The 14922-nt window shown below is 36.2% G+C and overlaps 2 protein-coding genes across 2 annotated transcripts; both read right to left on the bottom strand.

Moving 5' to 3' along the window:
• Positions 1-325: 325 nt before the first annotated feature.
• LOC113064531 (uncharacterized) lies at positions 326-5257 on the bottom strand. The gene is made up of 3 exons (XM_026235392.1): positions 4883-5257; positions 2967-3090; positions 326-1119 (listed from the first exon to the last, which is right to left on the bottom strand). Exons 2-3 carry the CDS (start codon positions 2971-2973, stop codon positions 326-328), a joined length of 801 nt encoding a protein of 266 aa, XP_026091177.1. The 5' UTR covers positions 2974-3090; positions 4883-5257.
• A 3657-nt stretch (positions 5258-8914) lies between these two features.
• On the bottom strand, positions 8915-12520 carry LOC113064817 (uncharacterized). The gene is made up of 3 exons (XM_026235761.1): positions 11931-12520; positions 10527-11457; positions 8915-9543 (listed from the first exon to the last, which is right to left on the bottom strand). The coding sequence occupies exons 2-3, from the start codon at positions 11379-11381 to the stop codon at positions 9355-9357; spliced, it is 1044 nt and encodes a 347-aa protein (XP_026091546.1). The 5' UTR covers positions 11382-11457; positions 11931-12520; the 3' UTR covers positions 8915-9354.
• Positions 12521-14922: the final 2402 nt, after the last annotated feature.

Below are 14922 nucleotides of genomic sequence, written 5' to 3' on the forward strand. Positions count from 1 at the left end.
CCCGCATTGATGTTCGATTTCTGCAAAGTTATAAAAATGTATCTTGAATAGCGCTTACACAACACAGAGCAAAAAACAACAGCAAAAGCAACATTTGTTTTGCTTTCGAAAAAAAATTGTAATAAGTCGAGGAGCTTACGTCATTTTCAATCTGCTGCAGAATCTTCTTAAGTTTGGAACCAATGTCTCCACCTTTGGAGTAAATCTGTCCAGTTCTTGAAAGAATTCAGCTTGCAGGTTTTTGCCAGATATACGATTAAACTCTGCCATGATCAGCTATCAGTGCAACGTTAAGACGACGTTTCTTCATTTCTTCCACCATCTCTTACCTTTTGGACTCCATGCTGGCTTCATCTTCACCATCAGGGAAGTTCGGTAGAAAATTGATTTCAAACCTCTTGGGTCTTTTGATGTTTCTCTGAGGCTGCAGTCCTCTTCTTTTCCCACCATTTATGGATACCTCCAAGCATCCAGCTCGACGCAGTTTTGAGCGGTAATTGCCCATTTTCCACCTAAGGCTATCATACCACCCATTCCACCCCTTAGATGAGCCAGGCTGGGTAAGGCAAGGGTGTTTTTGTATCAAAGCAGTAGCAACAGCCTCGAAGTCTTCCTTATCTGGGTAAGCTTTGTAACTGTATATAGTTTCTGAGAGTTTTTCGAGAATCTCATGCTTAAGCTCTCCTGACAATTGTAGGTATGTTTGATCTCGCATGTACTGTAGATTTCCCTGACGTAATCTATACTCAACGTCAACAGGAAAAGTAGGGATCTCGAAAGTTTCTGGCCATGCAGTCCGTAGACAATGGCGTGGATGATCAGAAGCCACAGATAGGACTTCAGTGTCAGCTGTGCTAGGGGTTGGTGACGTCACAAGGGAGACAATCTTCAGTGTAGGCTTATCTGGCAAGTCAGCAATGTTGGTAAGATTCACGAGGGAATTGTTGAAGTCTGGATCCTCAAACTGAAGTGCGAACTTGTACTGAAGTCCCAGCTTTTCTTCAAGTTGTTCCAACAGTGAGTCAACTGTCTGTGGTTTCACAGGAAGTACAATTTTTCGGATGTCGTTGTCACAAATTATAACTCGGAGTACAGTTGTTGTCTCCATACTTGGTCTCTCTACAAAGGTTAAAGAATTGAGTTAGTTTTCTTAAAGGGACTGCTCACCCCAATTTCATCATTCTAAACCCATCCTTTGCAAAAACATGATTCAAAAAGTTTCACTCATCCTTGTTTAAAATGTAATGTACACAGAGGCATTCATAATTTCATGTGACTTGTGCAATACAGTTCAAGCATTTAAGGCATAAATGGTTGGGTTTGTTGAGAAATGAACTTCAATATATAATCCATTTAACTGTATATATCCTGTGTGTATGCTATACTGTGTGAAGGGTTGTTCATTTGCACAGGAGAATTTGTTCAAGATTGATATACAGTTTTTTTTCTTTCAAATTATTTATAAATCTTGAAAAAAACTGTGCAAAGGAGAAACCCTTCACACAGGACAGCATTTAAGCTAACCGCTACTCTCTCGAGTACATGCACGATGTGACAATTTAAAGAAAATAATAAATAACATTTCAGTTTGTTTCTCACCAAACCTATTGATCTACTATTTGAACACCTAGTTTAATGAAATTATGTATGCTTTTGTGTGCTCCTGAAGCTATGCCTGCGATCTTCTGACATAGACAAGAGCAGTCAGAAATCTTTTCAAAAATAATTTTTGTCTACAGAATAAGAATGAGACTAAATAATGATAATTTGCAGAATTTCTGAAGTCCCTTTAAAACCTGAATTGTCATTCATTCAGCATATGATATAATGTTTGAGCGTAACATAGGTCCTGCCCCGAAGTGTATAGGCTGGCAAAGGAAATGGGTCATTTAGATCCGAGGGTTTGGTAATTGACAGTGATAGCACAGGACTGCACAGTTCAAAAGAAGGTGCTCAATGTACCAACATGTCAGATCTTTACACACAAACAGAACATCACTGTTGATGACAAGAATTTTGAAAATCTGTCTGAAATCAGGTAGGCCTGAGCAATACCAACAGATACAACCATATCTGGATTGTACTTGATTCCATCAATGCTCACAGATGATGCTGCGAGGACAGTGTTCTGAACTGCATATTTGTCTCTCAGGAATTCCTGAATGTTCTGAGGGAAAGTTGACATCAAAGTACCCATCATCTTATCTGTCTGTATGGGTGGCTTGAGAAAGGAGGGGGAGTCAATGTAGTAAGCCAGCAGTCTTTGATGGCGAACAGCCAAAGTTTGTGGAACATTTTTAAAGTTTTTGGTGTCACGGATTACCTGCTTGAACACTTTATGTTTTCCCTCAAATCGCATCGTCCACATATCTCTTAGTGGCCCATATGTTCTTATGAGCTGCGGATAGTGCTCAATATAGTGGTGTTTAGGGCGCAATTTGAAATGAGGAAAGACTGTTAAAAGCAAATGTCTGTGTTCTGAGATCTTTGCATCAAGAAAATCAAGAGAATCCTCAGTGAACTTGAATGCCAACGTCATTTCTAACATATCTTTCAGAAGCAACACAATTTCCCATGTTTTATCATTCTCAGGGATATCAAAGCCAACCATGAGGGGCAGAAGTCTAATAAGCGCCCAATTCTCATGTGCATTACCCCCAATGGTACCTTTTGAGGCAAATGTGCCTGGGATGATTTGAGGCTGATCAACTTTGTCTGAGAATTTGTAAGGAAACTGCTTGATAGCTTGATTCAGGGATTCAAGAGAGATTAATTTCCTTGAGACCAAATCATTAATGCACAAGGACATTTCAATAGGGATGACACCCTCCATAAGGTCATGCATTAGGTCAGGTGGAAAACCACCAACTGTGTGAAAATGTTCCAACCTTTCACTTAAAACACAGCCACCTTTTACACCATATTGCTTTACCAAACTCGCATCGTGTAACACTTCAGCCACATGCCTGTCATGCTCCTGCTTGGTTCTCAGTTCAAATGCTTCCGACCGGACCTCCTTCTCCTGGATTTCACTCCTCGTTGCCAAGCAGAACCGACAAGGGTGCTCAACAGTGAAACTCTCCTGTAGTCCTGCGAAAGAATGAGCACCTAGATTATCAGATGACACAAAAAGTACACTTCCTTTCACACATTCTCCTAACTGTTCAATGTATACACCATGCTTTTCAAGAGTTTCAAGGTCCTGAACAAGTGGTCGCAAGATGTCTGTGTAACCATGTTGTTTTACTGCAGTAGCTCTGCATAAAATTGCTAGCTGAATTGACTGAAGTAATGAACGATCTTTTGAGGGAAGATTAGCTAGAACCCAATAGAGAGCGAACAGTTTGTGTTTTTTTCTAGAAGTGCCAAGGGGATTGGCCAGCTCAAATTCATCAACATAAAGACCCAGAACAATCCTGAAGGTCTCAGTGTTGAAAAAGTCATTTTCTTGATAGTGGGTGCCATCTCGGTAAGTCTTGAATTCATTAACTGATCGATCATTGCAAAGGACCCTATTTAGAATGTCTGGCCTGTTTAGAATTTTCTGCAACATTTGCAGAATTGGCACATAAGAGACTGAGTGTGCATCAAGCTTGTATTCAATTGGCATGACAATCGGAAATTCCCTCTGAAAATATGATTCTCTTCTGCTTATTGTGGAAAGAGGCTCGCCATCTTTGGTCATTGTCAAGATTGGGTTACTTTCTTTTACTGCATTCACAATTTTTCTCACTAATTAATCACAGCCACTCAGTCCATGTTCAAGGAGAATTTGCTGAATTGCATGATAGACAAGGGGTTCTGAAAAAAGTAAAATTTGATTTATTTGTTGAATTATTTCCTGTGCAGCCGAATCAGAAACATGCAAAATTGCCTGCATTTTAAGAAATAGTGAGGCTAAATTGTGCTCCAATTGATGATGCAATTGATCAAGGTTTTCATTCTCTATATCATTTTCCTCCAAATGTTCATCTACAGGATCAGGGCTCAAAGGCTCTTCTTGTTGCACATTATCTACACTGTGAGAAGCAATGTGCAAGAGAACCTCAGATTTCAATTGTCTTTGATCATGTGCTCCATGATCTCTACATATATGTGAATTAAATGTAGAGTAGACATTGCTCTCAAAATTGCAATTGTTGTACGGACACTGCACTGTTTCATGATTTTTTAGATGCTGCCGTAAATGAGAAAAAAAAATTGACTTTGTGCAGGGCTCCTCAAAACTGCAAAGTGGGCAGTTAAATATCAAAGGGATGTTATCACATGGACTGGATTGGCTACCGTGTGCTTGATGTGAATGATTTTTTGTTAAGTGCACCTTTAGTGCATTAAATGATTTAAATGAACAAAGACAATCTGTGTAGAGACATGGAATCGGAATACTTCTAGAGTAGCTTCCATGTTTTAATCTGTAGTGTTTCAACAGCGGAGCCCTCTTTTCACACGAAAACAAGCAGAACTTGCACGTCCACTGCATGAATTTAAGTCACAAAAATGAGCATACACAAAATAAAAAGACAAAATAAGGTAGTAATTGCTTGTTAGTTACGACATCTTAATTTATCGTGTTGTTAATTTCCATGTGAACGACACGTGAGCATCGAACGTTCTAGAAAATTGTTTCGTTAAGGCCGCACAGGTTTTTACATCTTAATAAACCCCGAACTTATTACCGATTAAAACAGCTTATAAACTGTAACGCTACATAAAAACAGTGTTCAGTAAAAAACGGTTTTTGCAAACTAGTAAAAGCCACTGGTCTCATTCAACATAAAACTACTTTAGTGTGCCTTTTCCTCTTACTGTACAATGAGCAAATTAAATTTGAGTTTTTATATGAAATGCATTAAGATTTATAAGTATTCATTCAAGAGCATACCTAACTTTACTGCCTCATCCCGAACACGAGCGTAAATTCTTCGTCGACGTCGTCTTCTTCAAACACACACCATCCCATTGCGCATGCGCGAGACGAAAACGCTTTTAAGAAATTAAAGTAGACTATTAGAAGAGTTGTTTTATCTTATGCTGAAACTTACCCAACGGCCAGTAACTATATCAAGCTCTGTTAATAAAAAAATAGAATAGACTGTGAAACAGCAGCAGCTGATGGGCTTGCAAATAAGCTTTAATCTTCCCAGTTATTTTATGGCGTGAAGGAAAAAAGGTTCAGAATCTATAAATAAATGCATGCACACGCACACGTGTGTGTGTGTGTGTGTGTGTGTGTGTGTTTATACACAATACAATGACATCAAGGTTTATAAATGGTTGTTCAAGAGCATACCTAGTTTTGCTGCCTCATCCAGAACACGAGCTGAAGTTCTTCTTCGTCGTCGTCGTCGTCGTCGTCGTCGTCTTAACACAAACCGTCCCATTGCGCATGCGCGATTCGAAAATGCATTTAAGAGATTAATGTAGCTGATTAGAAGAGTAGTTTTGTCTTATGCTGAAACTTACCCAACGGCCAGTAACTATATCAAGCTCTATAAATAAAAATATAATAGACTGTGAAGCATTAGCAGCTGATGGGCCTGCAAATAAGCTTTAATCTTCCCAGTTATTTTATATAGCGTGAAGAAAAAAAAAGATTCAGAACCTATAAATAAATGCATACACACGCACACGCACACGTGTGTGTGTGTGTGTGTGTATGTATGTATGTATGTATGTATATATATATATATATATATATATATAAATAATTGTAGGGCATTTACTAAAAAAATAATAATTTCATCATTCATCATTATTATTATTATTACTATGCAAATTCTGTGCTCCAGAAATTTGCAACAGCGTGAACATGCCTTTAGTACAATACACTTAACAATCATAAGTACATTGTACTAGATCTGTTTAGTTTAACTACCTAAGTTCACAGTACACAGTCTAATCAAGTTAATTCAACAAATTTTACAAAGTAAGTTAAATTCACTAGTTTTTCTTAAGTAGAATCAGCAATTACTTTTTACAGTGTGAGTGTGTGAAGTGAATCGTGTAATCGAGCGCAAATAAAACAACTGCATTGCTGTTGCCTCTCTGTGCGTCTTTCAGAAATCAGAGCTTGGCAAGAGTAACATCAACTAAAACACCACTTCATACATGTTCTACTATTTGTTTATATTTAAATGTCAATGATTTAAACTTTGTGCAATATGATGATGAATGAGTAGAATAAGCACAGCGCGAACACCAATCGAACAGCCACATCGCTGTCTCTCAGAAACAAACCAGCTCTCTTGTCTAATAATCAGATAGATAGGCTACATATACATTTCCATACATTTGTTTAGTGAAGCTAAAACACAGCCTGCATGAGTTCTGCGTGATGAAAATATGCACCTCGCGTTTAAATGATGAATAAATTTGGCATGAAATCTATCTGCATGTATGATATATTTATTTTTTTAATAATGATTTTATATCTTAAAACACAGCATAGGGCAAATCAAGGGTGGACTGAGACACAATTTTAGGCCTGAAATCTCACACTCATCCAGGCCATCCTATACAACCACAGACAATTCTGAAACCACAGACAACCCTATTATTTGTATAGCCATTACATAAACAGGTCTAAGCTGGGGCCGTGCAAAATAATTAAAGCTTCCCTCTTGAACTGCACCTTCACTTACCTTTTACTTTTCTTATTTTTTCCTAATATCTCTGTCTGTGACATTTAACAATAACAGTAGTCAACAACAGTAGTCAGGTGGTGAAGACAAGAAAAAAGAAACTAAATTACAATGTCACTTGCAATCGCTACTTGCACTCTCCGCTACCTGTGACGTCACTTGCAATCAACACTTATCGTGCATGTTGCCAATGGATACAAGACGCTGTGGTGGTGATTAAATGATTAAAACTAATTTAGTACTGTTACGTACAGGGTCCTGCAAGAAAAAGACAAGACCGGTGAATCTGTGGCCACAGAACATTTTTTTGTATTGGTTTTATGAAGTATTCTAATTTGTTGATGTGAACTGGTGGGTTTTTGTTAAATGTGAGACAAATTCATCACAATTAAAAGTACCAGAGACTTCAGTCTGTGTGCATTGAATTTATTTAATACATGAGTTTCACAATTTGAGTTCAATTACTGAAATAAATGAACTTTTCCACGACATCCTATTGTAATCCTATTGTAGGAGACTCCCAAAACAATATTAAGAACCATATAATGTTTGAAATGTTCGTTAAATGCCAGGCAGAATTTAGAATTTATTAGCCTCACTTCAACTGCGTATGCTTACAAATATGACTTTCAATACCAAAATCAAACAGCATAAACTGGTATCCATGATTATTTCATATAGAAGAAGGACACACACATTTGCGTTTGTACCCATTACGATTATGGCAAAGAGCGCACATTTAGAAAGATGATGATAAATTCTCAAATGTTCACACCTCATTTTTTTCAGTGGATGATTCTATATTGCTATATTAATGTTTCACTAAATTATGTGATCATCTGATGAGTCTTAAGTGCTCTATCTCATCTTACTGCCATTACACATATGCCTAGTGGGAGAAAATGTCAACAAAATGATTAAAAAAAAAAAAAAAAAAAAAACCGCTGCATCTCCAAACAACAGTGTTTTCTTTTCCAATCATTCAGCTGACACCTTTCAAATGGATTAATTCAGAGACAAATCAAAGGAATTTCAAAATGAATTGCTCATTGAACTGGATTTGTTAAAAAAATGTAACTTAGAATCATTCTACTATGTTAACTATGTTAACACATCTTACATGACTTATTTGGATTTTGGAAAAACGTTTTCTCATGTTCTGGGTGCATCTCCTCTTCCCTTTTCCTTTTTAAATAAATTAAGCAATCTCTTCAAATATCTGTCCACTGTAGTAGACACCATGCATGAAAGGGTATGTAACTTTTCTCATTTTTTTGCTTATCAGGTATTTGTGAGGTAATGACCAAACTTTCTTCAAGGAAATATAAATGTTAATGCAATGTGTTCATGTGGTTTATGGTAAAAAAAAAAAACCCACCTAATTTTCCACAAAATGTACATTATAGTTTCTCCTCTATGCCCGCATTCTGAAACGCATCAATTTTTACAAAGCTCATCATTCTGAAAAGCGAGGTGTGCTCTGATTACGATGCCATAGAAGAAACTAAATGGTTCCATAAAGAACCTTTAAAATCTGAACCTTTCTGTTTCATAAAAGGTTCTTTGTGGTAAAAGAAGGTCTAAGCTCTGTGGCATGTATTGGTATTTTTCATCTAAATTTGACAAAATGAAATTTAAATGTTTTCCCTACACTTCTTTTTCTTCTTCTTTTTCCTGGAGTTAGTCCTGCAGTGCAGGGTCCGCTGATTGGCACAACATTTGCCACTTGGTTCGGTCATGGGGATCGTCCCGTAGGTTTCTTAAAGCATCTTGGAGACGTTGTTCTTCTGGATTGAGTCTGTCTCAGTTTGTTCTGTTTCTTCATGTCATTCCAGACAGACTGGATGATGGTGAGATCAGATCTCTGTCTGCAGCACTGGCTGCTGTCAGACAGAAATCTGTTAAACATGTTGCTCATAAATATTAAGTTTTTGAGCTTGTTATTACGTCTTAAGTCACAAGATAACGTCAACATGGCGGATGATGCCTGGACCTCATTTATACTTAACAAGATTTGTCTGTAGAGTACCCAATCTTTTAGCACTCGTTAAGTAAGTACTTATAGAAATTAAGTAGCCTACACTGAGTAGGAGGTTTTTTAGAAGCAGCCACCAAGTAAAAAGTAGATCATCAGTATTTTATTTTATTTTTTCACCAATCAATGTGTAAAGATGAGATCTCTAATTTGGAACATTAGATCTTTATTTAAAAAAAAAATATTTAAAAGGATCTGTTAACATTGATCATAAACTAATACAACAAATAATGGCATAATCAATAGTTTGTCTGGAGGATTCTGTATAAAATGTATTGCTGTTGCTGATGTAGATTGACCATTAAAGTGAACCTGATTAAATCATTCAAACCCAGACACAAGAAGAACAGCTGTCAAATCGAAATAAAATAGTACATTTGTTTAGGTAATTGTAAACAACTTGTAAAGTTTTATCTCAATTAAAAATAAAATAAAATCACAAATAGGAAATAAATCTTTGGGATCAAGTGTAAATGTAACATACAAACCTCTATGAACGGTGTAATTCATTTCTTTATACAAATTATAAAAATACAAAAGGAAAATAAAATCAGTACAAAAATACCCCTGACTCTTGTGCTGCATGCAAAAGGCTCACTCAAGAAGATACAACCAAACTTTGTTAGGTCACAATGTACAAAAAAGCTGATGGAATTTGATATCGCTGATACTGTCACTTCAAAACGGTGTTATATCTGTGTTACTTGTCCTGTTAATGAGTCTGAAACTCTCAGGTGTTCTTCCGCTGTCTCCTCTTTGAGATGATCCTCTGTTGTCTCTGTTTGATTTTCCACTTTTGCAGCATTCACACAACACAATAATAATTGCTATGAAGCAGAAGATAATCGCCAGAGCATAACCTGTAGTCTTAAAAAAAAAAAAATAGATATACAGTTAATATATATATATGTGTGTGTGTGTTAAAAAAAAAAAAAAAAACAATACGGTTGTTTCATATACATATGTTGAGTATATTTTCACTTGTAGATTTAACTATTGAATTCAGACATTTGTGTAGCAGCTCGAAAGGGAGGCACAGTCTCCTGAAATAATTTGGGGTGAAAATGGGAGAAGGATGACTTAATGTTAATACAATTCTCAATTATTAATTTCCTTTCCTGTCTCAGAATGTTTATTTATTGATTGCAATTTTACCACTGTAAAATATTAATAGAAAGTTCTGTCATGAAACTCTAGATTGAGCAGGCCAACAGAATTCAAAAACGTTGCTAGTGCTTGTAGTAGCAGTTGCAGTGCCCCCCACCTTCCCCAGCTCCACCTGTATAGATCAGCAATGGGGTGATTGCATGGATGTTATATCTGGGGGTCAAATCATAAAATTTCGAGAAAAAAACGAATTAAATTTCAGGAAAAAAATGTTTAAATAAAATATTGAGTAAAAACTCATTCAATGATGAGAATAAAGTTATAATGCTGAGAATAAACACACTGGCGTCTTGTTCATCTTATGTTGTCGGACAGTGTTAATCAGCATCTGTGGGGGTATATGTCACAGAGAGTTATGCTTGTGGATGTCAAGTGGAAATCAAGGGCCTAATGTGTATTTAATAATGATGTATTATTTGGGTAGGTTTAGGTGTAGGTAGGTTATGAAAGGGTTTTGTTGTACCATTAAGGCAGCGTCTATTTAATAATTTTAATAAATAAAATAATTTACACTCTGTTATTAGTGCATCCTGTTAATGTACAACAATACTGATAAGCAAATAGTATCTGTCACAATTTATAAGCATAAATAACATTACGATTTAGATTCCTTTAAGACATTCAGAAAAAAAAAAAGTAGATTATTAAAAATAAATTTGGGTTAAAAAGCCTATTATATTTACCTTTGATATGGCAATCCAGTTTCGTGTTTGTTCATATTCATGTTCAGTCTCTTTTTTTCCTTGTCCCAGATCATTGGGTTTGCACCAATTCAGGCAATTTGGATGCAGTTCTTTATCACAGGCATAGTGTCCATCCCAGTATGTTAATCCACATGTGAGATAATCACCATCAATGAAGCATAAACAGATCCACACAAGACTCGGAGTTAAACAAGCTAAAACAGCTTTTTCACGACTAAAATTTACATCAAGCTCATCTTTTTCAGACTGAGATGCTTCTTTCTTGTCTTCTCTTTTAGATGCTCCTCTTTTGTTTTGTTCTCCACAACAGCAACTTCCACAACATTTTTTTTCTCCACAACAGCAACTTCCACAACATTTTTTTTCTCCACAACAGCAACTTCCACAACATTTTTTTTCTCCACAACAGCAACTTCCACAAATTTTGCTCACCCCACAACAACAACTTCCACAAATTTTTCTCACCCCACAACAGCAACTTCCACAACATTTTTTTTCAACACAACAGCAACTTCCACAAATTTTTCTCCCCCCACAACAGCAACTTCCACAATTTTTTTTTTCTCCACAACAGCAACATTTCCATATAGTCCATTTACATTCATATTTCCAAGGCCTTAAAAACAATAGCATTAAAACAAAAGCAAGACAAGCAGGAGCAACAAAGATTAAAGCGGATATAGTTTTGTTCCACTTAGGAATGCACGGACATGCAAATTTTACATCAATCATTGCCTGCAAACCCACTAACAAAATGCTGAGTGGAAGTGAAGTCACCATACTCATTTTGGTCATATTGCCCCCATATAGTCTTAGAAACTGTGGAAAAGGCATCTTTGAAGGTCTGTACACAGCACAGTATGTTGGTCAGGTGAAATGAGTTGTTTTTCTGGTGAGAAATGACTTTGTTCTGGTAACAAAAAAAAAGAAAGAAAGAAAGAAAGAAAGAAAGAAAGAAAGAAAGAAAGAAAGAAAAGAAAAAAGAAAGAGAGAAAGAAAGAGTTAATACAATGTTGATCACATCCCTTTAATAAATCTTTAATCATATCCACAAACTCACCCTGGAGGAGACAGGTTCAGTTTAGTTTTGTGGCAATGCAAATGTATGATGTTTTATGATATATGGTTAATTGTATAATTACAAATTTTATTATGCATTATCATATTTCTCCCATACTGTCAGGGAAGGAAAACTGAACACATCCCCATAATAGCAAACATAATAATGGTATTTCATTTTTAACATCAACAATTTAAACATTTGCTACACTTTTGTAAAACAAAAGGAAAAATTTATAATTAAGTTAATAATGTGTTTAAATAAATGATGCACTGCGATTACATTTACAGCAGAACTGTACAGAATTATTCTGTTTTACTTACCCTTGTTGCTCGTTTTGACTCTTCTGAAGTATTGTCAGGATATTTTTTTGTTTTTGTTTTGCATTTGTAGCTACAGGAAGAGGGTGACAGGAATTGATTATCAACAGGTGAGGTACCCACATATCCTGTTGTTGTACAGCGACTACCCTTCTTCGCACAAAAGGAAATGTATGTTGTGAACAAGTATTTAACCCTAAACTGTTTGTGTTTAAAATGATTAAACAATTTGCAGCGGTAATTCTGTAGCACTGAAAGATTTAGCCGTGTTCATCTCGTTTCTCCAAAAGTTTGTTCATACAGTAGCTATAAATATGGCAAACATTACAGAAATGCATTTATCCCATCCAAGTACACGCACATAGCAATGAGAAGTGAACATACACACACACACACACCACTGCTCTGGGGGGGGGGGGGTGTTCCTGCATCATAAATAAGGTGTGTGCTGAATTTGTTCTGTTAATATCCCTGTTTCAAAGGCACTTTAAATGTTTAGATGTTTTGCCCACCAGGTCTTCTAGCCAGTCACTTAACTGAAAACTATGAATAGTGTAATTTTTCAGTTCAAGTCAGTTGAAAGTTGATTGGTACAGCTCAATAACAGTGTAACACATTAGCAGGACATATTAGGAGAACTCAAACCCACTCAAATCTAGTGCAAAATATACACTCACCGGCCACTTCATAAGATACACCCTGTAGTACTGTGTTGGACCCACTTTTGCCTTCAGAACTGCCTTTATTTTTCATGGCATACAGCGGGTGAAATAAGTATTTGACACATCAGCATTTTTATCAGTAAGGGGATTTATAAGTGGGCTATTGACACAAAATTTCCACCAGATGTAGCCATCAAGCCAAATACTGAATTCATGCAAAAAAATCAGAACATTTAAGTATACAAGTTGAGCCAAAGTGAAATGACACAGGGAATAAGTATTGAACACATGAAGATAACACGGTGCAAAATGGCATAGAAAGACAGGAGATCAACTGAAATCTTGTCAGTATTGAGAGAGAACCACTCGCACAGAACTTCAGGAAGACCTTGCATCAGCAGTTACTGTTGTTTCAAATAAAACTGTAAGCAATGCACTGAGCCGCCATGGCATCCATGCACGCTCACAACGCAAGACACCATTGCTGAACAAAAAGCATGTTGAGGCTCAGTTAAAGTTTGCGAAAGAAAGAAAGAAAGAAAGAAAGGAGAAGCCTGTGGATTACTGGGAGACTATAGTGTGGTCAGATGAAAGCAAAATTTAACTTTTTGGCAGTCATCCTACACACCATGTTTGGAGAAGAAACATGGTGAGAAACACTGCCCACCACCCCAAGAACACCATACCAACAGTTAAGTTTGGGGCTGCTTTTCAGCCAGGGGTACTGGCAGATTTCTAATTATTGAGGGCAGGATGAATGGAGAATTGTACCGGGAGATTCTTGATAAAAATCTCCCAGAAGGCTGAAAATGAAAAGAGAGTGGACATTTCAGCAAGACAATGATCCCAAACACAAGGCCAAGGAAACAATGCAGTGGTTTCAAAGGGGGAAAAAATCTAGTTGCTTGAATGGCCCATTCAATCACCTGACCTAAATCCCATCGAAAATCTATGGAGAGAACTGAAGATCAAAATTCATAAAAGAGGCTCAAGGATCCTTCAAGATTTTAAATTAAATTAAATTAAATTAATACATTTAGCAGACGCTTTTATCCAAAGCGACTTAGAGAGCGACTTCAACGCGGGGGCGTGGTCACATATAATGGAGGGAGACATGAAAAATAGACATTGCGTTGTTTTCATATGGATTACTTTATCACAGAATATCTGTTTTTGTTTAGTTTAAAAGTAGAAATGTCAGGCTTTCTATAGATATCTCTATCATGTCTCTTCGTTGAGTATTCACAGAGTTACAGTTCATTTTAATGACGTGTTTGTAAATGAAGATCAGCGCAGACAAAGGCTGCAGAAAGCACCACCTTGTTTGTTATCTTTATTTTATAAATGCACAAAGGTTTGTTGTTATTATGTCTGTATCCAAAAAAGTAGACCCTTTACAGATTTGATTGATGTATTGCTCTTATCTGTACAATTAAAACTGAAAGTGTAATTTAAGTTCTTTTCGAGGTTATCAGGAGAAAATGACTCAAAACGCGTATCCGCGTTAATCGACTTAAGAGGGTTAAAAGGAAAAACAAAAGGAAAAACAGCAGGTTCAATGAAGATGAGCTGTGTTTGATTTTTATTTAGTTTGACTGCACAAGCGTGGGCATGTAAAGTAAATTTCAAACTACTGCTTCAGTTACATTTTCAAAAGCCTTAATGTAACTTAATGCTGAAAAACAGCAGTTTTTTTATTATTATTATTTTTTTTATACAAAATATAAAAAATAAAAATCCTGAATTTGCTTTAAAATATCTTGCTGAGGCAGAGACTAGATGAGTCCTTTGGCTGCATCTCTCTCTTTATGGAAACATCTGTAGACTCTTCCATAAGATCATTACATGGTGGAAGATCTTCTTCAGTAAAGAAAACAGTTTTAGTGATTTTAGTAAATTAATCATTGTTTTCAGATCTGTATAAAATGAATATGGGACCTGTGTGTTAAATTAGCTTATATAATATTTAAGTGTACTAGCCTACTAATTGCACAATCCTCCGCCATTCTGCTGCAAAAAAAGTAAATAAATAAATAAAACAAAATATTTCTGGATGATATAAAACATACAGTACAGTAGAAATATTGTATATCTTCTATAAAGTTTCTCCTACAACAGTTGCAAAAAAGTCGTGAAACTTGGAAAAGGGAACAATGGAAACAATGGGCTACTCGTGCAAATTACATAATATGGGTAAACGTTCATTTCGCGAACACTTTGTTAGGAGTAATGCAGATGTGTTCTATCAAACTAAATTCAATGACATTCATCAGATATAATTTTAACCTTCGTGGTCAAATAAAATAACAACAAATAGCATTATAACACAACTT

This window comes from Carassius auratus, chromosome 47 (assembly GCF_003368295.1).
Source record: "Carassius auratus strain Wakin chromosome 47, ASM336829v1, whole genome shotgun sequence".
Taxonomy (NCBI): Eukaryota; Metazoa; Chordata; class Actinopteri; order Cypriniformes; family Cyprinidae; genus Carassius; species Carassius auratus.

Excerpts from the sequence above, each read along its gene's own strand:
- LOC113064817 (XM_026235761.1), bottom strand. The coding sequence starts at position 11,381 with ATGCCTTTTCCACAGTTTCTAAGACTATATGGGGGCAATATGACCAAA. Across the intron at positions 9,544-10,526 it reads ACTGGATTGCCATATCAAAG|ACTACAGGTTATGCTCTGGC; the intron begins GTAAATATAATA and ends TTTTTTTTTAAG.